The sequence below is a fragment of the Micromonas commoda genome, chromosome 14, assembly GCF_000090985.2.
Source record: "Micromonas commoda chromosome 14, complete sequence".
NCBI lineage: Eukaryota > Viridiplantae > Chlorophyta > Mamiellophyceae > Mamiellales > Mamiellaceae > Micromonas > Micromonas commoda.
This window is the reverse complement of record NC_013051.1, coordinates 656,901-681,790: the sequence shown is the minus strand read 5'-3', so window position 1 is coordinate 681,790 and position 24,890 is coordinate 656,901. Positions and strand designations below refer to the sequence as shown.

The window sequence follows — 24,890 nt, the reverse complement described above, 5'->3', positions numbered from 1 at the left end:
CTCCGGGCTCCACACCGCGTCCCTGCACCACTTGCTCACCTGGGCCAGGTTGAGGGTGTCATCGAGAGGCAAGTGCTTGCCGACCACCTCCGTCTTCAGTACCTCCGGGAGCTCGACTTCGAGCGCCTCGAGCACCGAGACCGTACCGCGCCGCATCAACGCCGTCATCAAGGAGCTGGCCGCGGCGGGAGCCTCCTCGTTCTTCTTCAAGACATCGTCACGCGCCCTCTTAGGCGCCCTCTTGGGCATGGGTGTGCGAGAACTTTTGGCGGGAGGCATCAATCTCGCAGCCTGCTGGCCGATGGAGCTTGAGCCCACCGGCCAGACCGCTTTCAAAATTCGCCCCGACGAGCCACAACTCTTAGCGCGAGGCGGAGGGAGTCGGGGCACGGGGCCTCGCTCTTTGACCGCCGAGCGATACATCGGGGACTAGACTTAGCGTAATCCACCCCGTCACGATGACGCCGACTAGCGGCGCGGCGGTACCGACCCGTCGTTAGGAAAGGAGGGAAGACAGCATTGCATCGGCTCACAGAGCACCGTTGTCAACTCGGCGGAAAAGGGCGATGAGGGTGGGCGCGGGTATGCGGGGTTGGGGTCCGAGGGCGATGCTGGTCCTCATCCTCGTCCTCGCCGGCCTCGACGTCGCCGCCCCGCAGCACATGAGCGCGGGCGTCGAGAACAAGGCCGGCGCGACGATCCCATCGTTCGCCATATCCGGCCGCGACGCCGTCGTCGCCGTGCACGGCTTGAACTTTTGCCCCGGCGGGCCGCGATGCGAGAACTGCGACTTCGATCCGCCGCAGCAGCTGTGCGGGTTCGGCGGCGGCGACGACGGCGTGCGGTTCATCATGCGATACGTGGACGAATCCCACGTCGCGTGCGACGTCACCGCGGGTGAATCCGCCAAGCTCCTCGGCTTCGCGTCCGCATCCTACTCGCAAAACGACGGCGCGGACTGGACGCACCTCGATCGGAGCGACAATCTCGCGACGGTGAACTGGGCGACGGCGCCGGTGACGCGCCGCGCGATCGCGCCGTTCCCGCCCGCGGGGATACCGGTCACGCTCCAGGGCGAGAACATGGTGCCGGACGTTCACGTCGCGCGCGTGGGGTGCGCGTTCGACGGGGGACCACCCGCGGATGGAGGCGACGCGTCACAGCTGTCGTCGACGCTGACGCGATGCGAGCCGCCCCAAACGACGGGACGACCCACCGTGCGCGTCGCCGTCGAGCCGCTGGGGACGCGGGGGGCCGGGGGGATGGACGCGTCACCTCCATCGTGGACGCCGACGCCGTGGGTGATCCCGACGCGGGTCTCGACCGGGGTGGGCGATGATTTTGACGAGGGATCGGGATCGGCGGCGGCGGCGGCGGAGGGGGGCGGCGGGAGCGTCACCGTCGAGGTGAGCGTGTGGGACGACGCCCGCGCCGGCGACGGCGGCGGCGTCGACGCGGACGCCGCGCGCGAGCGCTTCGAGGCGTCCTCCGGCGCGCTCGGATGTCGCTTCGGTACCGTTCGCGTCGCGAGCCGACCGACCCGTTCGCAGCCGCGAGGTTCGGGCCAATCAGGAGCCGCCACCTCGGAAGGTTCGGTCCAATCAGGAGCCGCCACCTCGGACGTCCCCCCACCGATCGATCGCGCGCTCGTCTCCCACGGGGCGCTCGAGTGCGTCGCGCCCGCGCTCGTCGCGGGGCGGACGGTCGCGTTGGCGGCGGGCGCTACGCACGCGGAGCTTCCGACTCGATCCGGATTGATCGTAGTGGGTGACTCGTCGTCGCGATCGGGGGGCTCGGGCGTCGCCGCGCCGGGGCCGATGACGGCGCTCGCGGGTGCGCGCTCCTCGGGATCGGCCACCGTGGACGGTGAGACGGTCGTCTTACTCGTCGGATCCTTCGCGCCGTCGCGCGGGCTCGCGCTCGAGTGCGGCGTCGCCGGCCGAGGGTTCGAACATTCATCCGACGCAAGCTCCGGAAGCTCCGGAAGGAGCTCCGGGTCGGACTCTGGAAACCACGGGGACCGATTGGACGACTCCCACGTCGATTCCCACCGGATCGGGTACGCGTGTACGCCCGGCGCGATTCCCCGCGGGGGTTTCCACCGCCTCGCCGCGTGGCCCGCAAGTGCAGCGGTCAAGGCGGGCGATCGTTGGTCCGCTTCGCCAACCTCGTGGTTCGACGGCGTCCAATCGATCGGCGTCGAGTTGCGCGTCGTGGAGGAACCCGTCGTGCTGTCGCATCACCCGGTCGCGATCGCGGTGGGAGGGGACGGGCACGCCAACGTCCCGCTGACGATCGTCGGGGTGAACCTACCGGGCGGGGGGTCCGGCGCGGGCGGCAGTTACACGGGCGGCGGTCAGACGGCTGAGGACTTTGACGCGCGGTGCGTGGGTCACGTCGGGGCCCGCGGCGAACGCGGCGAACGCGTACGCGCGTCCGTCTCCGCCGTCGCCGTCACGGTCTCCTCCGCGGTGATGATATGCCCGCCGTTCGACTGGGTGGACGATCACGACTTGGGTTCGGCTCTCGCGGTGGAGGTTGGGTGGAACGGAGTGCCAGCGTCCGCCAACCCCACGTCGAGCGCGTACACGTCGGTCGAAGTTGAGATTTTGCGCATCCCCGCGTCACCCAACGGCGTGGCACCGACGTCCACGTCGGCGGTTGGTGGGGGCGTCATCACCGTGGCGTGGTCGGAGGATAGACCCGAGGGCGACGCCATCTTCGTCGGCGCGACGTGCGCGTTTGGAACGGTGTCGGGAATCCCGGCGAGGATGTCGGCCATGAAGGCGACTGAAACGGCCGAAACAGAAACGGCCCAAAAACGCCAAAGCGGTGCCGTCGTTCCGACGTGCGTGGCACCCGCCACCGGCGCCGCGCGCGTCGGGGTCCCGGTGAAAGTCGCGTGGCGATCCGGAGCTTCGCGCGTCGTCGGGACGATCGACTTTGCGCCGCCGGCTGTGCCGACGCCGGCGCTCGCGACGGACGACGCGGGCGGCACCGTCGTCGCCGCCGCCGCGACGGCGTCGTATCCCGCCGCGTTCGCCGCGAACGGGGGTTCGCTCACCTCGGTTCGAACACAGCCGTGGTCTTTTGGTCGAACACAGCTGTGGTCGGTTCGATGCGCTTTCTTCACGCCCGAGCGTCGCCTGGTCGTCGCGTACGATTCGGCGCGCGTCGTCTCCTCCGTCGTCGCCACGTGCGAGGCACCCGCGAGCGCCGCGGTCGGGTCGGGCGGATCCGTGGCCCTCGTCTCCGGGCGGTCCGCGGGTGCGGGGGGCTGGGACGTCGAGGCGGCGGTTGTTTCCGCAATCTCCGAGTCGGCCAAGGCGTCGTCGGTGGGATGGATCGCGACGCCGGAGGTTTTCGACGTCTTTCCCCGCGTAGCCTCCGTCGCCGGCGGGCGGGCGATAACCGCCCGTGGGCGAAGCTTCGGCGTGGCGGAGCGCGTCGGGGTGTGGGTGGGGACGATCGGGCCGCTCCGCGCGCGTTCAATCGACGACGACGACACAGCTGGCGGATCGGGGGCGGATCGGGCGCAAACGAACGGGGGTGATCTTTTGGAATTTTTCGCCCCCGCGGGGTACGTACGCGGGGCGATGTCAGTCGCGCCGGTTTCCGTCGGCGCGACGGACGCGACGCGCTCCGGTATCGAACCCGGCACCCCCGGTCTGCGGTACGCGCCGGCTTACCGCTGCGAGACGGAGGAATCGTGCGTGGGCGTCGCGCCGGGCGCGGTGGCGGCCGCGGCGAGCGGCGAAATCACGACGGCGCTCCTCTCCGGAGTTTACGACGGCGACGCGACGGTCACCGGTCACCTGTGGACTCGCGCGGGGAAACGACGCGTGTCGCTCACTTCGCTGACCCCGTTCGGCGCCTCCGGATATGGCCAATCGTCGTTTACCACGTGGCGCGTCCCCGCCGTCTCCGGCGCCGGATGGTTCGAGGTTTTCGTCGAGCTCGGCTCCGGCGACCGGGCATCCGCGCGGATCCTCGCGTTTCCCCCGCCGGCGGCGTCGTCGTCCGGGATCACGCCCGGGGTGACGCCGGCCGCCGGCGGCGCCGTCGTCTGGCTCGCCGGCGCGGACATGCGCGTGTTGAATGACGGCGGAGTGGATGGAATTTCAAACGCGGCGTGCGTCGTAAAGTACGTCTCCGGGGATGGCTCCGGAAACGTCTTCGTCGGCCATCTCCGACCGGTTTCGTCCGCGATCGCGGCGTGCGAGACCCCAGCGTTGCCCCGCCCGGTCCCCGCCGTCTCCATCGCCGCCGGGGTGGTGGCGTACGACGACGACGGCGCGGACGAAACCGAGGGTGGCAAAGTTGGTGACAAAGTTGGTGACGATGTTGGAGGACGAAGCGGCGGCGTCGGTCGCGGTCGCGTCGTGCGGGGGGGCGAGGCCGCGCCCGTCGCCGTCGCGCTCGCGCCGGTCTCGGCGTCGTCGGCATCGACCCCCGCGGCGGTGCGAGGCGCGTGGGGGGGCGACGTCATCGTCCTTTCCCTCACGCGGGACGTCTACGCTTCGTCCCCGTCCCCGTCCTCGTCCTCGTCCTCGTCCTCCGCTTCGTCCTCCGCTTCGTCCTCCGCTTCGGATGCAGTCGGCGGGGTCGGCTGGGGGTGCCGCGTGGGCACCATCGGCCCTATAACGGGCCAACCGCATCATGGTGCGAGTGCGGGGTTTGACTCGACCGGGTCGACGGGACGGGGCGTGCGTTGCGTCGCGCCCGGAGCAGCGCCGGGGACCTACCCGATCATCCTCGCACCGCTCCCCGGAGGCTTCGCGGATGCCGGGGACGAAAACCAAAACCCGCCCACGCTCGCCTACGCCCCCGCCAAGGCGTCGGCGTCGCCCCGCGACGGATCCCTGTTCGTCCAGCCCAGCCGCATCGTCGTCGGTTCTTCGTTCGTCAATCAAAAGATGAAGGTGGTTTCGGGAGACGCCTCGCTCGTTCCCGTCGCGTTCGCCGCCGCGGAGGCGACGGCGCGGGGATTCGTCCCGAGCGGCGTGAGGTGCGTCGTGGGCGGCGCGTCGGACGTTGTCGGACGATTGTCGGACAGCGACGACGCCGCGCTCGACGCGCTCCGCGATGCGCTCGTCGCGTCCTGCGACGGCGCCGCCCTTTTCGGCGGCGGCCATCTCCGCCCGGGATTCACCGTCGTCCACGTCGCGTGGGTCCCGGGGGTGGGCCGTAACGGCCGTAACGGCGTCGCGGACTCGGAGCTCGTCGCCGGGGGCGTCGGGGGGGAGGTGATGGTGGCGGAGCGACCGGAAGCGTCGACGTCGCGACCCGACGCGACTTTGGCGAGCGGAGGGTCCGTCGTCTTCGTCTCCGGCGCAAACTTTGTCGACTTTGATGTCCTCGCGTCGGGTGGTGCGTTGTCGTGCGCCTTCGGTTCCGGCTCGAACGGGCGCGTCGCGGTGGACGTCGGCGACGGCGCGTGGGTGAGCTCCGCGTTGGTTCGGTGCGAGGCGCCGCCGAGCGCGGATGCGTCGGCGTCGTCGCGCGCGTCGCTCGAGCCGGTGACGATTACGACAGCTGTGCCGCCCTTCTCTGCTCGCGGGATCTTCGCCGACCAATCGGGACCTCTCGCGCGATCCGACGGCAACACGCCCGACCGCGACCCGCCCGACGGCGAGTCCCCGGCGGGTACGGACGACCAGTCGGCGTTCATCGCCCGCGTCCGCTCGGCGCCCTCGGTCCGCGCGGTGAGACCCGGGACGGTGGCTGAAGGCGGCGGCGACGCCGTCGTGTTTTCCCTCGGCGCGTCCCTCCCGCGACACGGGAGCGGCGGTCGGTGCTCGTGCCAGTTTGGAACCATCGTCCGCATCGCGACGTCGTCGTGCTGGGGCGGGGAGGCGCGGTGCGTTGCGCCGGCGATGAGGCCCGCTCGCGGCGTTAAAGTTGGGTTTTGCTCGCACGATCCGGCGTCGATGGCGTGCTCCGGGGTTTGGGATGGAAACTTTCTGGACGTCGCCGCGGGGTCCGGGAGCGCGGAGCACGCGGTGCCGTCGACGGCGGCGTCCTCCGTCGGCGGCGGCGCCGTCGCGGTTGGGGTCAGGGTGTCGCTCCACGGCTGGGGCCTTCGACGCGACTCCGTGCGAAGCGGCGTCGCGTCGTCGTCGGCGTCGGCGTTGGGGGTGGCGCATCCGACCCTCTGCGCCGTCGCCACCGCGCCGACCCTCGTCGCGCCGGTCCCGGCGTCCGCGACCACGTCCTCCGACGACCGCGGGAGGGTCGATTGCGTCTTCCGTTCGCTACCCCCGCCGGGTTTCCACGTCGTCACGCTCCACTCATCGTTGTTTGCGGGATCGGACGAAACTACTTTCGGAAACTCTGGAAACTTCGGCGGTGGCTCTGGAAACTTCGACGATCGCGTCGGCGGCGGCGTTCAGATGCTGGTCCGCGGCGCTCCCCGGCTCCGCGCGGCGTACCCGTCCAGGTCCCCCGCCGCCGGCGGCGGCGTCCTCTACGTGTCCGGCGGAGACATGCACGGCGATTGGTCCTCCGCGGATTTCGCCGGCGACGTCGGCCGGGTGTGCGCGTTCGGCGGCGTCGCGTCGGCCGCCGCCCGCGTGGTATCGTCCGCGTTGGTATCGTGCGAGATACCGCCGCGTCCGGGCGGGGAGAAGGAGGACGGCGGGGAGACGTACGGCGACGTCGCCGCGCCGCTCTCGGTGCTCACGCGCGGCGCCGACGGCGTCCATCGCGGTTCCGAGGGGTTCGAAGGGAGGGACGAAACGAACGACGCGACCGGGCCAGCGGGATCCGGAGTGAGCTCGAGTTCGTATTCGAACCACTCGCTCGTCGCCGGCGGGTCGCTCTGGGTTGAGTACCTCGCCGACGGCGCCGGGGATTCGACGGATGGGTTCCCCATCGATCCCCCGCGGGGTCCGCTGGGCGGCGGCACCGCGGTGACCATGCGGCTGTGGCGCGTCAGCGGCGGGTGGACGTTCGCCGCCGGGTACCGCGGCGCCGGGTGTAGGTTCGGGAGCGTGCAGGTGTCGGCTCGGTGGGCGGGGGGGTCGGACGTGGAGTGCGTGTCGCCGGGGAGGGGGTTGGTGATGGCGGCGGTGGAGGCGTCGGTGGTGGCGGACTGGACGACGCACTCGTTCCCGCCGCCGAAGCAGGAGATGGGGCGGGTGTTCTACAGGTACGTCCGCTTCTAGCAAAGGTGTTAGTCGGGCTCGTCGTCGTGACGATGAGGGGTATCGTCGTCGGATGGGATCAGACGACTAAAGTTAGTCTATCGATAGATGAGCGTCTTTAATTAAACGAGTAAGAACGAGAACCGGCTACGACCCGGCGATTCGCGTCGGCCTCGGCGTCTTGGGCTGCCTGGGCGACGCGTTGGTCAGCGCGGCGCCGCTGGAGAGCCGCCTCTTCTCCGCGTTGGCCACCCTCGCCGCTCCCTCGTCCACGAGCGTCCTCGCGAGCGCGTTCGTCACCAGGTTCAGCTCGAGCATGCTCCCTTCCAATCCGTGCCGTTCCAACCGTTTTCGAAAGGCGTCCACGGTGATGTGTCGCAGCGCGCGCTCGCGCTCGCCCCTGCGCTCCACGTACCCGTCGACGCCCCCGACCCACTCCGTCTCCAGGAGCGCCTCCACGCACTCGTCGAGGCCCCTGGCCAGCAGCGAGTGCCCCTCCAGCTCCTGCCGGAGGTCGTCGAGCGAGAGCCCGCCGACGAAATTGACCACAGCCGCCGTCTCCGGGTCGTGCGACGGATTCGCGCGGAGGTCGCGCGCGGCGTTCGCCGCGGCGGCGGCGGCGGCGCGGAGGGCGTCGCGTCGAACCCTCGCGGCGTCCAGACCCGGCCCGGCGGCGACGGGAGCGCGATGCTCGTACGTCGTCGCGTGTTCCCCGCGAACACGCTCCTCCGCGCGGACAAAGCCGGACAAAGTGGACAGTTTCTCCTGCGCCAACACGGTTCGGAAGGTTTCACCCGAGCGAACGAACGAGTCCCCGTCCATGGCGTCCCCGTCGTCCTCCGTCTCCGAGGGCGGCTTCTTCGCCCGTCCCCCGGCGGCGGCGTCGCCCCGCTTGTCTTTCGTCTGCTCGTCGTCGTCTGAGGAGTCGCTCCCGCGGAGTATGTTCCGAGCCAGACGACCGAGGAACCCGCCCCGCCGCTTCTTGGGCCTACCCTCGCGCATCGCGTGCGCCAGCGAGTGCACCAGCATCGCCAGCGGCCCGGAGTCCACGCCGCTGCGCTCGAGCTGATCCCGCAGGCTTCCAACCTTGAACCTGCGAAAATCAACCGCCGCGCCACCCGCGCGGATGCGAGCCCTGAGCGCCGCCCTTCGCGCCGCCCTGCGCTCCCGCCTCTCCTCCGCCTTGGCGCGCTTCGCGAGGTTATCGCCGCTGGATATCCTGGACACGACGCTTCGCGAGCCGGGAGAGCTGACGATGGACCCGGTCATCATCGAAGCGTCGTCGTCGACCGCGTCGTCTTCGTCTTCCGAATCCTCCCCAAAGCCGCCACCCTCCCACCCGTCGCCCGCCCCGTCCCGGTTCAGCAGGTACCGTCGCATGCCCGTCACCACGAAGTGCTCGTACGCGCTCTCGCGGATCGCCTCCTGTAAACTCGCCACCGCGTCGTCGTCGATGTCGCGCTCCCTCAGCCGCTCGCGAAATTCGACGACGTCGAGGTCCCAGCACTTGCTCACCCTCGCGAGGTGGTCGGCGTCTACGCGCCAACCCTCGGTCGGCGCGGCGGTGGGAGGCGGTTTGGACCGTCCAGAGGATGGACGGTTCGGACCGCGGTGTTTCGCCCGATGCGAGGCGGCGTCGTCCGATTGGGGCGACGCGCCCGCCGCTTCTTCCTCGTCGTCGTCGTCGTCGTCGTCGATTCCAAACCCGAGCGCGCCGCGCGCCCCCCTCGCGTTCCCCCCCCTCGCGTTCCCCCTCGTCCCCCCGGACCCCGCGTTGAACGGCTCCGCGCTCGCGCCCTTCACCTGATCCCGCAGGGCGTCCACCACGCCGGTGAGGCCGTCGAGGAATTGTTCCGCGTCGAGCATGCCCTCGCGGCGTCGCGCGTGAACCAGCGCCCGCGACTTGGCTAAGTGTTCGCGGCGAATGGCGACGAGTTTCTCCAGCGCGACGTCCCGCTCCACGTCGATGGACCGCTCCAACGCCAGGAGCCGCGCGCGCGTCTCCATCTGCGACGCGAGCTCCTCGCGGAGAAAGTCGGCGAGCACCACCGCCGCGGCGGATTTGGTCCTGGGATGGGGACCCACCGCGCGGAGGCAGAGCTCGGGAGTTTCGCGGTTGCGCAGGATGACGATCGCGCGGTCGCCCTCGCCTAGGTGCTCGACCCCCCAGCACGCGGATCGTCGCGCGCGGCGCCGCTCGCGGAAGCGCAGTCCCATGAGGTTGCGATCCCCTCGCGCGGATGACGACGCGCCTCCTCGTCGCCCCGTGCTCTCGAGACGCTCGAAGTCGCGGGCTCGCGCGAGCTCGTCGACGAGGAGGTACCGATCCCCCGCCGCGGGCGATCGAAGCGTCGCCCAGCGTCCTCGCATGTCCACCACCACGCTCCCGACCAGGCCGCCGGCGCCCGCGGACGCGCCGCGGACGAGGGCGTACTCGGGGTCGTTCTCGCCGCGTTCGTTTGAAGTCCCGAGCCATGCGCCATCGTCGTCGGGGTGTCGCCCGGGGACGACGGTGAGGTTCAGGGGCGCGTCCGCGGAGCAGAGCACGAGCACGTCGCCGTCGCGTACGTCCCTGACGTATCGTCCGGGCGGGAGGTAGCGGGGGTTATCCGGGAGGCCCCGACTGGGGCGCCCCAGGACACCGCCCATATCGCGAATTGCAATGCGGAGAGTTCGTTTGAAGTTGGACACTGGATCCGGCCCGGAGTCTGTGACTCTCACACCGTCGGCGGATCGTGACTGGCCGCCTGGCTGTTTGGAAAAACCGAGGCTCCCGTCCCGATCACGCACACGCGCCGGCGCGGACCGCGAGCAGGGACGCGAACTCTCGACGCCCCGCCACCCACCGGCCGCCACCTACCGCGCGTCTTCCGGCGAAACCCGCGCCGCTCCCACGGAGAGCGCGAGAGACGTGGCCCTGAGCGAAGGCGCCCCGATAATCATCCTTGTTGAGGGGGCGAAGCAGTAATCAGGGTTAGCGCAGAGAGAGCGAGAGATGAGCGACGAAGGGCGCGCGGACACGAGCAGCATGCTCTTCAGCGTCCACAAGCACCTCCAGGCGCGCTGCGCGGATCGCAGCGCGGCCTACCTGGCGTGCAAGAAGAACGATCAGAACCCGGCCGCGTGCCTCGAGGAGGGCGCCAAGGTGACCGGGTGCATGCTCGACCTCCTCAAGGAGCTCAAGGGGAAGTGCCCGGACACGCTCAACAAGTACGCGGCGTGCATGGACTACAGGAGCAACCAGTTCACGAAGTGCAGGGCGGAGCAGGCGGCGTTCGAGAAGGAGTGCCCCATCTGAAGAACGGGAAGGGTCGGGTGAGAGGAGGGAGCAGGCCGATGCTCCGATCGGCCGGGTGTTCTCACAGGTCGTTTTTCGCCCCGAGCGGCAGTACCAGTCACCACTCATTGCAACATATTCGATGTATTCTCTCCTCTGGCGTCACGCGTCGAGCACCCTCGCGCCCCCCGTCGCCACGCGCTCCACCCCAGCCTTCTTCTTCACCATCTTGACGCACTGCAACACGTCCCCGACCCTCACCTCCACCGCTCCCCACCGCAGACTCACCCCGCAGTCCGTCCCCTTGCCCACCGTGGTCACCTCCAGCTTGTGCCGCCGGATGCTCTCGCACTCGAGCAGACCCTCGTGCGCGGGCGCGCCGTCTCGCATGACCCTGAACCTCTCCGACCCGTCCAGCGCGCCCAAGTTCACCAGGCACCCGGCCACGACGTCCGCCTTGTTCCCCCGTCGGCCGGAGAGGTCGAACACCGCGCGCACCTCAGCCTCGCCCGCGACGGACTCCACGAGACGCTCCGGCGCCCTGTCACCCAACATCTCGCCCACCGCGTCGAGGAGGTGGTATATCACCTTGCGCTCCACGACCGGGACGCCCAAGCGCTTCGCCTGCGCGGCGATACCCGAAGGGGGTTCGCGGACGTTGAACGCGAGGATCGGGCCGCCGATGGCGGCGGCGAGGGAGACGTCAGATTCCGTCACCGGACCCACGCCCACGTACACGACTTTAACGCCGACGGCGGGGGAACCGAGAGTCAAAACCGCGTCGCGGACAGCCTCCGCGGTGCCCTGCACGTCAGCCTTGACGATGCAGCAAAGGTCCCTGTTGGTACCTGACGCGTCGTCGTCGTCGTCGAGCGCGTCGAGGAGGTCGTCGTCGTCGTCGTCGTCCAGCTGTGACGCGTCGACGTCGCCGCCCCGAAGCCTCGACTTTCTCCGCATCTTCGCCACCGCCGCCTTACCTCGCGCGCCCACCGGCGCGTGCGTGTGCTCGAGCTCGAAGGCGCGCGGGGTACCGGCGTCGAGCCCGGCATCCGCGGCGAGGGCGTCGAGCCTCGCCTGCGTCGCGCGCGCCTCCCTGGCGCGCGCGACGCGTCTCGCGCGATCCTCCGACCCCACGCGTTGAATCGGGTCACCCGCCAACGGGACGCCCCTCAAACCCGCCAGCTCGAACGGCTCGCTCGGGCCGATCGTGTCCGTCTCGACGCCGCCGTAGCCGACGAGTTTGCGAACCCGCCCGAACTGCGCCCCCGCGACGACGCACGCGCCCACCTCGAGCGAGCCGCGGCGGAGCAACCCGGTGACCACGGCGCCGCGGCTCGGGTCTTTCCTCGCCTCCAAGACGACACCGGCGCCGTCGCAATCCGTGGGCGCCCGAAGGTTCATCGCCTCCGCCTCGAGGAAGAGCGCCATCTCGAGGTCCTCCATGCCCTGACCCGACACCGCGCTCACGTCCACGCACTGCACGTCCCCGCCGCTCTGCTCCAAAGGAATTCCCGCGGCGATGAGCTCGTCGCGGACTCGCGACGGATCCGCGCCGGGGGCGTCGCATTTGGTTATCGCCACGACGTACCTGCAGTTGGCCGCCTGGATGTGCGCCGCCGCCTCGCGCGTCTGCGGCATCACCCCGTCGTCCGCCGCGCACACGAGGACGGCGACATCCGTGCACTTCGCGCCCCTCTGGCGCATCGCCGAGAAGGCCGCGTGCCCCGGGGTGTCGAGGAAGACGAGCTCGCCTCCGTTGGAGAGGTTCACGACGAACGCGCCGATGTGCTGCGTGATCCCGCCCGCCTCGCTCGCGGCGACGGAGGACGAACGAAGGGTGTCCAGCAGCGTGGTCTTGCCGTGGTCGACGTGGCCCATCACGGCGACGACGGCGCGTCTCGGGGGATCGACCGTCGCCGGATGGGCCCCACCTTTCGCCGACGCGGTCGACGGGTCGTGTTTGACGACGATCTCGAGCCCGAGCTCCATCGCGAGAAGTTCGACGAGATCGTCCGATAGAACCTCCTCGGCGCTCGCCGCGGACTCGCCGAGGTCCGCGAGCGCTTTCTCGACCGCACCGGCGGACGACTTGAGCGCCCTGGCGACCTCGGCGATGGTCGAGCCGGAGAGGATCTCGATCGGGCCGCCGGCTTCCTTCCGCCTCTGCTTGGATTTGGATTTGGATTTGGATTGGGCGCCCGCGCCGTCGGGCCGTCCGGGGGTATCCCCGGGGATCGGCGGGTCGGCACCCTCGAGCTCCGCCTCCCTCGTGGCGAGCGCGGCGAAACGATCGGGGAGCGCCATCGGCGCGCCGGATTTCTTCTTCCCGCCGAAGGAGGACGACGGCTTCTTGGAGGGCCGAGCGCGCGTACGCGACGGGGCATCCGAGTCCCGACCTCCACCCCCACCCCCTCCGAAACCGCCGGATCCCCCTCTGCCCCCGCCCCCCCCGCCGCCTGGCTTACCGCGCCTCGCACCGCCGTCCCCGCGGGTATCCCTCGCGACGTCCCTCCACGCGCACGTCGACGTCGCGAGGTGGCGGCGCGCGGACCATCCCGCGCGTTCGGCCCGCGGAAGATTGGAAAAGGATCCGGTGCCGCCCGAACTCGCGAGAGGCGGGATCCGATGCCAGCGCGGGAGCGCGGCGACGGGATCGCGCGACGGGGCGGGCGCGTTGGCAAGCGCGAAGCGCACCGCGGCGACCAACGCGCGTCGCATCGTGACCGGGCGCTTCCTCCTCTCAGCGCCGGTCGGGTCTTACGTTGTTACGGGGCTCTCGGAAACATAAACTCGACGGAACAGAATGGGGCGGGGGCACGAGACCGATTCTCCGCCTCGCGGCGACGGGGCTTTGGGTGGTATGAACCTATCGCGTTGCAATTACACGAGCAAGGTGGCGCATCTACGGATCTATCGACAAACCCACGCGGAGAAGACGCGCGGAAACCTCTCCGCGTCGCCGGCTGTAATGTGCCGGCGACCCGCTCCCTCCAAACACCGCGGCGCTCGCCGTCGCGCCGGCCACCGGGGGGAGATTACCATTCTCGAGGCTCCGCCCCTCCTTCCGCTCACAGACTAATAACCCCGGAAAACACCCGCCGTCACGACACCGGGCGTTTACTTGGAGATGACGGTCATGAGCGGCGGGATCTCCTCGGGCTTGAGCGCGGGGTACTCCACCTTCTTGCGGTTGCGGTCCGACGGGGTGTGCTGCGAGGACGTGAGAAGTGGGGCGGAGAAAAGGTCAGCGACTCGATGCGAGGGGTCTTCTCCGGGACCGTCGGCCCCGGACGCGGTCGGAAGCGTCGAGACGCGACGCGGGTCACGTCTCCGCGACGTGGGCGAGCGATCGAGGGGAAAAAGGCGCGAGATCCGGCGGTTTCCGGTGATCCCGCGCGCTTTCCCCTCTCACGCCTCGGGTTTCAGGGTTTAGGGCCCATTTGGATAGAATGGGCTGGGCGTGCGCGACGGTGGAGCGCGGGCGCACCTTCTTGGGGCGGGTCTTGGTGTGGTGCTTGGTGGCCTTGGGGTTGACGTGCTTGGCGGCACGGACAACGAGGCGGACGGGGGCGCCGACGGTGAAAGCCATCTTACTCGCTTGTGTCTAGCGAAGTGAGCGGGGTGGTCTCCTGGGAAGAAGACCCTGTCCGTGTTCTCTGTCGTGGCGGTCTCCGGTCCATTTTTCCGTCCGGCGGCTCCCACTTTTTTTGATTGGGAGGAAATAAACCCCCGTTTTTGGGTTTCCCGGGTTAAAAAGCTGCCGCAACGTGATTGGTCGATTCCGACTTGATCAGATCGATCAGTGCGAAGCAGTGGTGGGCTCGGGCCCTTGGGTCTGATGGGTGTGACTGGCAATCGGCGAAGCCCCGACGCGCGCTGACCGCGTGGGTTCCGTGCGCACTGCTCCGGGCACGCGCGCGCTAGCACACCGCCACCGCGCTCTTCCCCAAGACCAAGAGTAAGAGAGATGGCCGCCGCCCTCGGCTCCGCCCACCAGCTCCGCGCCGCCGCGCCCCCCGCGCTTCGCAAGCGCGGGAAGAAGACCCTCAAAGCCTCCAGGGCGATGTCCGTGGTCCGCGCGGCGAGCACCGAGCCCAAGATCGAGAGCGTCGCGGCGGCGGTCCCCTCCGACGCCTTCCTCCCCGACGGTCTCTACTGCGTGGACAACACCCAGACCATCCGCAGGAAGACCAGGTGCGTGTTTCGACGCGTCATCGCCGCGGCCCGGCGCGGCCCGCGGCGAGATTCGACCGCCCGCCTCGACCGGCGCGAACCGGTGGCTCCCGTTATTCCCTCTGCGTGATTCACGCGCCGGGTCGCCGTGCTGACCGCGCCTTCGCCGCCCGATTCCCACCCGCAGGACCGTCACCATCGGCAAGGTCAAGATGGGCTCCGACCACCCCATCGTCCGCCAGACGATGACCACCTCCGACACGCGCGACGTCGAGGCCACCGTCGCCGAGGTGCGCGCACCCCCCCGCTCGAGTCTGTAGAAAAATATCCCACCGCGGAGAGGAGGATAAGGAGGGGCGATATCCGATGGAAGCGGGGCGTATCTCGGTCGAGACACGCGCGCGGGGCGTGGATTCGCGCGCGTCGCGCCGGGCCATCGCGGGAAGCGAGCACGGGATGCGTCCTAGCGCGTCCAGTCGCTGATCACGCGATCCACGCGCCGACACATCGGCCCGCGCCGGCGCCTCCGTCGCCCCTCCAAAACCATCTCTTCTCCGCCCCGCCGAGACCCACGGCTCCCGTCGCGGCGTTGGACAAAAAAAAAACAAAACCACTCACCGCCCTCTCGCTCTCACGATTCGCAGGTGAAGAAGTGCGCCGACGCCGGCGCCGAGATGGTCCGCATCACCGTCCAGGGTATGCAGGAGGCCAAGGCGTGCGCCGAGATCAAGAAGCGCCTCGTCGAGGACGGGTACGACACGCCCCTCATCGCCGACATCCACTTCGCGCCCAAGGTGGCCATGATGGTCGCCGAGTGCTTCGACAAGATCCGCGTCAACCCCGGTAACTTCGCGGACGGGCGGAAGAAGTTCGAGGACATCCTGTACGAGACGGACGAGGAGTACAACGCCGAGATTGAGGAGATCGAGAAGATCTTCACGCCGCTCGTGCTCAAGTGCAAGGAGCGCGGCGTCGCCATGCGCATCGGCACCAACCACGGTTCCCTCTCCGCCAGGACCCTCTCCCGCTACGGCGATACCCCCGCGGGCATGGTCGAGTCCGCGTTCGAGTTTGCCCGCATCTGCCGCAAGCACGACTACCACAACTTTGTCTTCTCCATGAAGGCGTCCAACCCGCTGGTGATGGTGCAGGCGTACCGACTCCTCGCGCACGAGATGTACAAGCTCGGCTGGGACTACCCGCTTCACCTGGGCGTGACCGAGGCTGGCGAGGGCGAGGACGGACGCATGAAGTCCTCCATCGGCATCGGCGCCCTGCTCCTCGACGGCCTCGGCGACACCATCCGCGTCTCCCTCACCGAAGCTTCGCACCTCGAGATGGAGCCTTGCACCCGCCTCAGGGACGTCGGCCACAAAGCCGCCCAAGAGAAGTGGGGCGTCGACAAGTTCGAGGAGAAGGGTCGCGACTTTAAGGATTTCGCGCGTCGCGCGTCCGATCTCCCGGTCCAGAAGGAGGACGACGCCATCGACCTCAGGAACATCCTCCACCGCGACGGCTCGGTCCTCTCCGCCGTCACCCCGGCGCAACTCGCGTCGGAGGATCCCTTTTACCGCGATCTCGGAGCCAAGCTCGCGGTGGGCATGCCCCTCCGCGACATCGCAACCTCCGACTCCATCCTCCTCACCGAGGTCCCCGAGGCCAGCGACGAGAAGGCGATGCGATCGATCCGCCGCCTCCAGGAGATTGGCGTCGGCGTGGTGGCCGACGTCGCACAGCTGGCGGAGCGTCCGGTGGACAACGCCGTCGCCCTCGTCGCCGCCAAGGACGCGACGTCCGCGGCTGTGCCCGACTGCGCCGCGCGCGTCGCCGTCGTCTTCGACGGCACCGAGACCGAGGAGGAGGTCAAGGCTGCGCTCGGCGTGGATCCCGTCATGGCCCTCATCAAGTGCGCGGCGGACGTCTCCCGCCTTCACGCGTCTCGCCGCCTGTTCACGAACATCCTCGCCGCGGGATCGTCCGTGCCGGTGATTCACCACATCCAGTTCACCGACGCCGACGTCAAGGACGACATCGTCATCCAGTCGGGCTCCCAGGTTGGCGGCCTGCTCTGCGACGGCCTCGGCGACGGCGTCCTCATCGAGCACCCCACCGCGGAGCTCGACTACCTTCGCCGCACCTCCTTCGGCCTCCTCCAGGGTTCGCGCATGCGCAACACCAAGACGGAGTACGTCTCGTGCCCGTCCTGCGGCCGCACGCTCTTCGACCTGCAGGAGGTGACCGCCGCCATCTCCGAGCGCACCGGGCACCTCCCCGGCGTCGCCATCGCGGTCATGGGCTGCATCGTGAACGGCCCGGGCGAGATGGCCGACGCGGATTTCGGCTACGTCGGCGGAGCGCCTGGTAAGATTGACCTCTACGTCGGGAAGGAGGTGGTGAAGAGGGGCATCGACAACGACACGGCGTGCGATGAGCTCATCCAGCTCATCAAGGACCACGGGAGGTGGGTGGACAAGGAGGAGGAGGAGGAGGCGGTGGCGGCCTAATCGATCGTCGAATAATCGGAGGGGGAGTTTGGTCGGCGGGAAGTCGTCCCGGAGCGGGACGGATTCGCCGGAAAGTGTCTGGACGAGCGACGGGGGCTCGTCGCGGGGCGCCAACTAATAGGCGCGCCGCGCGGTGTCGCGCGCTCGAGTAAATATACCTAATCTTTTTGATTTTTTGAATGCGAAAAGCGATCTCTGAAGTCTTCTCCTCTTTCACAACAACTAACTCTCTACGAGCAATTTATTTTGTCAAAGCGGGTCATCACACCCCAAGCTGGAAGCCTCGTTGTCCCTTCACCCGCGCGGTTTAAACGCGCGAGTGGGGCGGGGGTCATCGGCGCTGGCAAACCGCAACACAAACACGCGTTGCGATCCCGCGCCTGAAGGCTGAAGTGTCAGTTCAGCAGTAATGCCGCATCTCTCCCGGATGGAAACCTTAAAAATCCAAAGCAAACAAAATCGCGGTATCTCGACGTCGCCTCTCTTACCACGCGACGGAGACTCGCAAAAAAACAGATTTCGAAATCCGCTAAACGGCAATTAGGCGCTGGTCGCCTTCGCGGGAGCTTCGACGCCGTCCTTGATGGAGTCGAGCGCCTGGATGATATCCGCCTCGATGTCTGCGTAGTCCTCGATGCCGCAGGCCATGCGCACGAGGTTATCCTTAATCCCAATCTCCGCGCGCCTCTCCGGCCCCTGGTCCCAGTAGCTCACCACCGTGGGCTGCTCGATGAGCGACTCGACGCCGCCGAGGGACGGCGCGATGTACGGCAGGCGGCAGTTATCGATGAACTTGGCCGTCGCCCACAAGTCGCCCTTGACCTCAAAGGATACCACGCCGCCGAAACCGTTCATGTACTTCTTCGCAACCTCGTGGTCGGGGTGCGAGGGAAGGCCGGGGTAGTGAACCTTCTCGATCATCGGGTGCTTCTCCAGCGCCGTCGCCAGCTTCATCGCGTTCTCGTTGTGCCTCTCGACCCGGAGCTGAAGCGTCTTGATGCCGCGCATCACCAGGTACGCCGCGTGGGGATCGATGACGCCGCCGAGGATGTTGTGAAACTGGCGAACCTTCGCCACCGTCTCCTTGTCGCCGACGATGGCGCCGGCCAAAACGTCGTTGTGCCCGCCGAAGTACTTGGAAGCGGAGTGGATGACGAGGTCGGCGCCGTGCTTGAGCGCCTTGAGGTTGACGGGCGTGGCGAAGGTTCCGTCGATGCACACGAGGCATCCCTTGGGTTTGCACAGCTTGGCGATGCGCTCGATGTCCACGCACCGGAGGTACGGGTTCGTCGGGGACTCGGAGAAGTAGAGCGAGCAGTCGTGCTCGTCGAGCGCCTTCTCGAGTCCGTCGTAATCGGACGGGTCCAGCACCGTGCAGGTCACGCCCATCTTGGGCATGAAAGTCTGCACGAACTGCCGGGTCCGCCTGTAGCAGTCGGTGGTGGTGACGATGTGGCCGTTCGCGGGGACGAGCGCGAGGAGCATGCAGATGGCGGAGTTCATCCCGGAAGAGGACAGGAGGCAGTCCTCGCCACCCTCCAGCAGGCGAATCTTCTCCTCGCACGCCTTCGTGGTCGGGTTACCGTACCTGCCGTACTCGAAAGATCCGTAGTTGCCCTCCTGATAGTCGATGAGCTCCTGGCTGTCCTTGAACCAGTAGGTGGAGGTCATGCACACGGGCGTGGTGAGCGAGTCGCTGACGCGGGGCCGCCCGCCGCGTTCGCCGTTGTGCACCGCCTGCGTGGACGCGGACCAGTTCTCGGAACCAGGTGGGGGAGGGACGGCGGCAGCGGCGCGGACGGCGATGGACGCGCGCCTTCCGCCGCGGGCGCCGACGCGCGCCCTGGATCGAAGGACGGCGCGCGCGGGGCGCGCGGATAGGATGCTGGCCTGCATTGGCGCGGGGTATTAGCTCGACGGGCGCGACCTTCGCGGTCGTGTCGTCAAACAGTGGATGTCGGCGACGACGATCGGGGGCCACTTTCGAGCGCGCTTTATCCCCAGCTGCCCAGTCTCGGAACCCTCACGCGCTTCGTTTTGGATTCCTTCTCGATAGGGTTTGGGAACGGCTGGATGGTGGGTTTTTGATTCAGAGGTGTGATGATGAATGCGCGTGGGAAAACGACGATTGGACGCAATTGAGGAAAAAAGAGAGAAGACGATGACTGCACGGCAGTGGGCGTCAAACGAGAGATACAGATTACCCGTGATTTCAGAGGAGACGATCTTGCTTCTGGAGCTGCTCTCCCCGTTTTGGCAATCCCCGAGAAGGAGGTGCTTGTTGTTTTTGGATTTGGCGCGCCCCGCGTTCTCCACAAACCTCCGCGCACTCGAGCCGAACGGTCCAGTCAGTCGCACCGCCTCGCACGTTCGATCGCGTCGCGATACCTGGAGGACCCGCGCTCGAGCGCTCCGAACCCGACACGCACCCCCGGACGCGTCCCCCCCGTCGAGTCTCATCAATTTCCAAAACGAGCGACGCGAGGAACGATGACCGCGACGAACGACGAGTGGAAGGGTCTCGAGAAGACCTACGCCATGATCAAGCCCGACGCCGTGGCGGCGGGAAAGGTCGATGACATCCTCAAGATCGCCGAGGACGCGGGTTTCGTCGTCGTCCGGCGCCAGGAGCAGCGCATGGACGCCGTCCGCGCGGGCGAATTCTACGCCGAGCACAAGGGGAAGCCCTTCTACGCCAACCTCGTGGGGTTCATGTCCAGCGGGCCGATCGTGGCGTGCTGCCTCGCGAAGCACAACGCGATCAAGGACTGGCGCGCCCTGATGGGACCCACGAACACGTTCACCGCGAGGGAGGACGCGCCCAAGTCCCTGCGCGCCAAGTTCGGCACCGACGGCACGCGCAACGCGACGCACGGATCCGACTCGCCCGCATCCGCGATGCGCGAGCTCAAGTTTTTCTTCCCGAACCTTCGCCTGGACCCGATCCCGGAGGGCGCCGCGGCCCGGGAGTACGTCGCGCGGGAGCTCCAGCCCACGCTCGTGCAGGCGCTCGCCGCGTTGGCCAAGGAGAAACCGTCCGCGAACAAGCTCGAGGCGGTCAAGTGGCTCGCCGATTGGCTACGCGCCAACAACCCCAACACCCCGCCGTCCTACTCGGAGGCGGAACTCCCGCTGAACCCCGACGACGAGGCCGTCGCCGACGGCGAGTTTTTCTCGACGGTAGCCGCGACCGCGGACGCCCAGGACGCCGCCAACGTCGTCGACGCCCTGGACGACCTGGAGGAGATGGCGCGCGCGGCGACGAAGGTGCAGTCGCACTTTCGCGGTCATCAGGCTCGACGGTCCGCGGCGCAGAGGCGAAGGGACGCGTTGGGGGGCGGACACGCGGAGACGCGCGTCGCGGTCGAGTCGCACACGGACGTGATTGAGATGGAGGGCGACCCGGAGGAACTCGCGCGAGCCGCGGCCACGGTGCAGGCGTCGTACCGGGGTCACAGGGCTCGCCGGGACGTGGCGAGGATGAGAGCCGACGCCGACGCCGTCGCCGCCGCGGCGGTGAGCGGCAGCGGCGAGGCGGCTCTCTCCTTCGAGGGCACCGAGGAGGAGCAGAGCGCGGCGGTGAAGCTGCAGAGCAACTTCCGGGGGCACATGGCCAGGCGGGAGGTGGCGGCGGAGCGGGCGAGGGCGGAGGAGGAGGTGGAGCTGGCGCGGGCGGCGACGAGGGTGCAGGCGGGGTTCCGCGGGCACCTGGCGAGGAAGCAGGTGGCCGGGATGAAGGGCGGGGACGCGTGATGGCTTCGGGATGAAGGGCCGCGAGCGACGCGTGATGGCGTCGAGGGTGGGTAGGTCTCCGGAGCCTCGGGTCTCGTTTTATAAAAGGACTGAAAAGAACGAGTTTGTCGAAACGCCCTTGCCGGTTCGTCAACCGGGGTTGAATGCCTCATCGACGACGTCCCGGTCGATCCGCCTCGCCAGCCCGTCCCCGCCGTCCCCCGGATCCTGCACGAACATGGTGCGGAAGAACTCGACCAGCGGGTTGCCCCGGCCCCGCTCCCCCTCGCCCCCGCCCTCGCCCCCGCCGCGGTCGTTCGCCGCGGCTCTCGCCGCCTCCAAAAACCTCGCAGCCTCCGCGGGTCCCATGTTCCGGGCGCGCTCCATCGCGTCCGGCCCCATCGCCTCCAGCTCGCGCTCCATCTCCGCCACGGCGTCCATCAGCGCGTGCCGATCCACGCCGAGCTCCGCGGCGAAATCCATCTGATCCGGCGGCTCATTCGGCCGCCGCATAAACGGGTTCTCCTCGTCCAGCTGTCGCTTGACGACGTCGCTGAAGTCCTCGACGGCGAGGTGCGAGTACGCGTTGTGCGCCGACGCCGGGAACGTCTCGCCGCGGATCGCGACAAAGTCGGTGGGGGTGAGGCCGTCGATCGTCGTGCACTCGTCCGGACCGTCAACCGCCCTCACCGCTCGTTCGCACGCGCTCCCGAGCCATCGCAAAGCCTCGTCGGGGCGCCACAGCAGATGATGGCGCTCCGCGAAGACATCGTACAACCGCTCCAGGGACGCGCTGCCGCACTCGTCTCTCGCGTGCGCAAAGTGCGGGTGCGAGAGGACGCCTCGCCACGTCGCGTCCCCGGACACCGCGCTCGACTCCATCCGGTTCAGCGCCCCCACCGCCGCCGCCGGGTGCATGAGCAGCGCGCGAAGCAGCGCGTCATCCGCCTCGGCCCTGTGCGCGTCGCTGAGCCGTTCCGGACCCTTACGTACGGCCCTATCTGTTACCCTCCTGTTTCCCTTGCCTCCCTTGCCTCCCTTACCGTTAAGGGCGCCCGCGGCGTCGTGGTGGGCGCGAAGCCGTCGACCCGGTCGGCCGCCCCCGAGCCTCGCGAGCGCTGTCGAGTACGCGTAGGAGGGATGCGACAGGAGGCTCCCGTCGGACCTGAACGAGTCCGCAAAGTCCAGGAGCCAGTCCTCCTCGCCGCACCGCAGCGCGAAGTAGTCGACGCAGCACAGGAAACCCCGCGGGTCGGTCCTGTCGAGGGACAGCGCGAGCTTGGAACACTCGAGCGCGGCTCTGTGACAACCCCGCCGCGTGAGCGCCTGCACGTGCTTGAACATCGTCCCGAAGAACAGCCCGCTGGCGTCCTCGGCACCCCCATCGGCACCCCCTTCGGCAACCCCTTCGGCACCCGCAGGCACCACCCTGGCGTCCATGCGCGCGGTCCCGTCGGCGACGCACCCAACGAACCACGGGTGCCACGCGCCCTCCATCGCGTACAGCGCCCGCTCCAACAACTCGGCCGATTTTGACCCCTCCCCGGCGTAGTGGTACACGTCCGACAGCGCGCACAGCGCGTCGACGTGCCACGGCCAGTACTGCAGCAGCGCGTGCAGGTTGTTCGGATCGTGCGACGCCACCGCGCGCTGGTACGCGGCGTCGGCGTCGGCGCCAGCCGTGTCGCGGACGAAGCGAAACGTCTTTACGTGACCCTCCACCCCGACGCACTCCATCGCCAGCCCGACGTGCTTGGCCCTCAACGGCGGCCACGAATCCTTGGGCTGGACGAGCGTGGACCGCGTCTGTGTGGACGCGAGCTTGGCGCCCTGGTTGGCCTTCCTACCCCTCGGGTTCCGGCCGATGTGAGCGAGCCCCTGTTGCCCCCCTCCCAAGCCTAAGCCGCCCCTGTTGCCCTCCTCGGTCTCAACCGCGTGGATGACCTTGGCGCCGAAGATGGATCGCAGCTCGTCCTCCGCCTTGAGCCGGCGGGTGTCCACGCACATGAGCGGGTCGCGACCGGAGATGGATGCGGCGTCGGCCGCGGAGGAGGCGTCGCCGTCGGGGCGGGGTGTGGGCATCTCCTCGCCGATCTCCCTGAGAGCGGCGGTGATCTCATCGATGCCGTCGTCCTCGACGGCTTCGCCTTCGTCGTCGCCGCCGTCGTCGTCGGGTGTCTGCCTCTGCTTCTGCTTCTTCTTTTTCTTCTTCTTCGACGCGGGCGGCGGGGTCGTCTCCTTGACCGGTTCGGGCTCTTCCTCCTTCTCCTCCGCCGACTCGTCGTCGTCGTCGTCGCCGCCGAGCAAGGCGAAGGCGTTGAGCGGCGCCGGCGTCTCGCCTTCGTCGCTCGATTCGTCCGATGAATCGGAGCCCCCGCCGAACGCGCTCTCCGCCGCGGCCAGCAGCGGGTCGCCCTGCATGCGGCGCATCGCCCTCGCCGACGCCATGGCTAGCAGCACCACGCGACGCCGAGATCTGCCGTCGCGCGTCCCACCGGTTGGACGAGACACACCCGCGAGTGTCTGAGATGAATGTGGTTTCGGTCGGTTGCAATGGGAAACGAAGTTTTGACGAATCGAGTAACCTTCAAAGCGAGAGTCTCATCGCGGTCTGGCTGTCTGGTCGGACAACCGTCACATTTTTTCGCCAGTTTGGCGCTCCACGTATCGTGTGGCACAGCGGCACCCCCGTCTTTCGGCTTAAGGGAGCCGAGTTGTCGCACACTCGAACGCACGCACGCACGCACTCCGCGCGCGCGAACTCACCGCCGTCGGACTCGCACTCCGATCCGCGCAGCAGCGACGCCCTCCCGTCGAGTCGTCGCCCGCACCGCTCCCGCCGCTTCCCTCGAAGCGATAAGAGCCACCAGAGAAGAACTCTCGCCGCACGTCCGGGACTCGAGATGATCACCGCCACCGCCTCCCGCATCGCGACGGCGCCCGCCTCCAAGGGCCTCTCCGCGCGCCGCGGATCCAAGTTCACGGCCGGCGCCGCGCCCGTCGCGCACCTCCGCGCCGCCCCCGCCGCGTCGTACCCCGCGCGCCTCGGAGCGGGATCTCGCGTCTCCGACCGCGGCTCCCGCCTGGTCGTGAGCGCCAACCTCTTCCAGAGGCTCGGCCGCGTCATCGGCAGCTACGCCAACTCCCTCGTCTCCGCCGCCGAGGACCCGGAGAAGATCCTCGACCAGACCGTCGTCGAGATGCAGGAGGACCTCGTCAAGATGCGCCAGGCGAGCGCGCAGGTCGTGGCGTCCCAGAAGCAGCTCGAGAACAAGTACAAGCAGGCGCAGGCCACCGCCGACGACTGGTATCGCAGGGCGGAGCTCGCGCTGTCCAAGGGAGACGAGGAGCTGGCGCGCGAGGCCCTCGCGCGTAAGAAGAGCTACCAGGATAACGCGGACTCCATGGCCGCCAACCTGGAGCAGCAGAAGGACGCCGTGGAGAAGCTCATCGCCAACACGCGATTTTTGGAGGCTAAGATGGCCGAGGCCAAGAGCAAGAAGGACACGCTCAAGGCGCGCGCAGCCTCCGCCAAGAGCAACCAGGAGGTCCAGAATCTCATCGCGGGCGTTTCCACCTCTTCCGCCCTGAGCGCGTTCGAGAAGATGGAGGAGAAGGTGATGATGATGGAGTCGCAGGCTGAGGCGACCGGCATGCTCACCGCGGGCTCCGACCTGGAGGACAAGTTCAAGGCGCTGGAGGGCGGCACCGTGGACGACGAGCTGAGCGCGATGAAGTCCAAGATGCTCGGCGACGGCGGGAACAAGGGCAACGCGCTGCCCCCGGGACGGCCGGTGTCGGACGCCATCGAATCCGAGCTGGAGGCGCTCCGGAAAAAGGCCAACGACATGTGAGTGAGTCGAACCGGTTAGTTCGCCTCGGCGACTGAGACGACGAAAGCGCGAGGAGGGGAAGCGGCGATGACTGAGAAGGGCGACGCGCGATGGACCCGCGTGACGACGGCACGGGTCGTGCACGCACGCTCGCCGCGACTTGTTTTTTTTTGATGTTCCACCCTTTACCGATGCGGTTTCAACGTTAGCGTCGACTCTCTCTCCG

General features: G+C 68.4%; 10 protein-coding genes across 10 annotated transcripts; 5 read left to right on the top strand and 5 right to left on the bottom strand.

Annotated features, from left to right (window-relative positions):
• Window positions 1-566: 566 nt before the first annotated feature.
• Window positions 567-7,284, top strand: MICPUN_64207 (predicted protein; the record flags this gene model as incomplete). Its single annotated transcript, XM_002506192.1, has 1 exon — window positions 567-7,284. One exon carries the CDS (start codon window positions 567-569, stop codon window positions 7,164-7,166), a length of 6,600 nt encoding a protein of 2,199 aa, XP_002506238.1. The 3' UTR covers window positions 7,167-7,284.
• An 8-nt stretch (window positions 7,285-7,292) lies between these two features.
• On the bottom strand, window positions 7,293-9,794 carry MICPUN_64206 (predicted protein; the record flags this gene model as incomplete). The annotated part of the gene is made up of 1 exon (XM_002505985.1): window positions 7,293-9,794. One exon carries the CDS (start codon window positions 9,792-9,794, stop codon window positions 7,293-7,295), a length of 2,502 nt encoding a protein of 833 aa, XP_002506031.1.
• Window positions 9,795-9,946: 152 nt separating this feature from the next.
• On the top strand, window positions 9,947-10,576 carry MICPUN_109502 (predicted protein). Its single transcript, XM_002506191.1, has one exon. The coding sequence runs from the start codon at window positions 10,141-10,143 to the stop codon at window positions 10,441-10,443; it is 303 nt and encodes a 100-aa protein (XP_002506237.1). The 5' UTR covers window positions 9,947-10,140; the 3' UTR covers window positions 10,444-10,576.
• An 8-nt stretch (window positions 10,577-10,584) lies between these two features.
• On the bottom strand, window positions 10,585-13,140 carry MICPUN_64204 (predicted protein; the record flags this gene model as incomplete). The annotated part of the gene is made up of 1 exon (XM_002505984.1): window positions 10,585-13,140. One exon carries the CDS (start codon window positions 13,138-13,140, stop codon window positions 10,585-10,587), a length of 2,556 nt encoding a protein of 851 aa, XP_002506030.1.
• Window positions 13,141-13,279: 139 nt separating this feature from the next.
• Window positions 13,280-14,018, bottom strand: MICPUN_109501 (predicted protein). The gene is made up of 2 exons (XM_002505983.1): window positions 13,910-14,018; window positions 13,280-13,632 (listed from the first exon to the last, which is right to left on the bottom strand). Exons 1-2 carry the CDS (start codon window positions 14,009-14,011, stop codon window positions 13,540-13,542), a joined length of 195 nt encoding a protein of 64 aa, XP_002506029.1. The 5' UTR covers window positions 14,012-14,018; the 3' UTR covers window positions 13,280-13,539.
• Window positions 14,019-14,485: 467 nt separating this feature from the next.
• On the top strand, window positions 14,486-17,099 carry MICPUN_95921 (predicted protein; the record flags this gene model as incomplete). The annotated part of the gene is made up of 3 exons (XM_002506190.1): window positions 14,486-14,616; window positions 14,783-14,885; window positions 15,240-17,099. The coding sequence occupies 3 exons, from the start codon at window positions 14,486-14,488 to the stop codon at window positions 17,097-17,099; spliced, it is 2,094 nt and encodes a 697-aa protein (XP_002506236.1).
• Window positions 17,100-17,639: 540 nt separating this feature from the next.
• MICPUN_98339 (predicted protein) lies at window positions 17,640-18,770 on the bottom strand (the record flags this gene model as incomplete). Its single annotated transcript, XM_002505982.1, has 1 exon — window positions 17,640-18,770. One exon carries the CDS (start codon window positions 18,768-18,770, stop codon window positions 17,640-17,642), a length of 1,131 nt encoding a protein of 376 aa, XP_002506028.1.
• An 819-nt stretch (window positions 18,771-19,589) lies between these two features.
• On the top strand, window positions 19,590-20,852 carry RSP23 (flagellar radial spoke nucleoside diphosphate kinase RSP23; the record flags this gene model as incomplete). The annotated part of the gene is made up of 1 exon (XM_002506189.1): window positions 19,590-20,852. The coding sequence occupies one exon, from the start codon at window positions 19,590-19,592 to the stop codon at window positions 20,850-20,852; it is 1,263 nt and encodes a 420-aa protein (XP_002506235.1).
• Window positions 20,853-20,981: 129 nt separating this feature from the next.
• On the bottom strand, window positions 20,982-23,279 carry MICPUN_64199 (predicted protein; the record flags this gene model as incomplete). The annotated part of the gene is made up of 1 exon (XM_002505981.1): window positions 20,982-23,279. One exon carries the CDS (start codon window positions 23,277-23,279, stop codon window positions 20,982-20,984), a length of 2,298 nt encoding a protein of 765 aa, XP_002506027.1.
• An 80-nt stretch (window positions 23,280-23,359) lies between these two features.
• CUPC16 (hypothetical protein) lies at window positions 23,360-24,883 on the top strand (the record flags this gene model as incomplete). The annotated part of the gene is made up of 1 exon (XM_002506188.1): window positions 23,360-24,883. One exon carries the CDS (start codon window positions 23,360-23,362, stop codon window positions 24,683-24,685), a length of 1,326 nt encoding a protein of 441 aa, XP_002506234.1. The 3' UTR covers window positions 24,686-24,883.
• Window positions 24,884-24,890: the final 7 nt, after the last annotated feature.

Bases quoted from the DNA above. Each gene is read 5' to 3' on its own strand.
- MICPUN_109502 (XM_002506191.1), top strand. From the start codon at position 10,141: ATGAGCGACGAAGGGCGCGCGGACACGAGCAGCATGCTCTTCAGCGTC.
- MICPUN_109501 (XM_002505983.1), bottom strand. From the start codon at position 14,011: ATGGCTTTCACCGTCGGCGCCCCCGTCCGCCTCGTTGTCCGTGCCGCC. The intron at 13,633-13,909 runs GTGCGCCCGCGC...ACGTCCTCGCAG, and splicing joins CCAAGACCCGCCCCAAGAAG to CACACCCCGTCGGACCGCAA.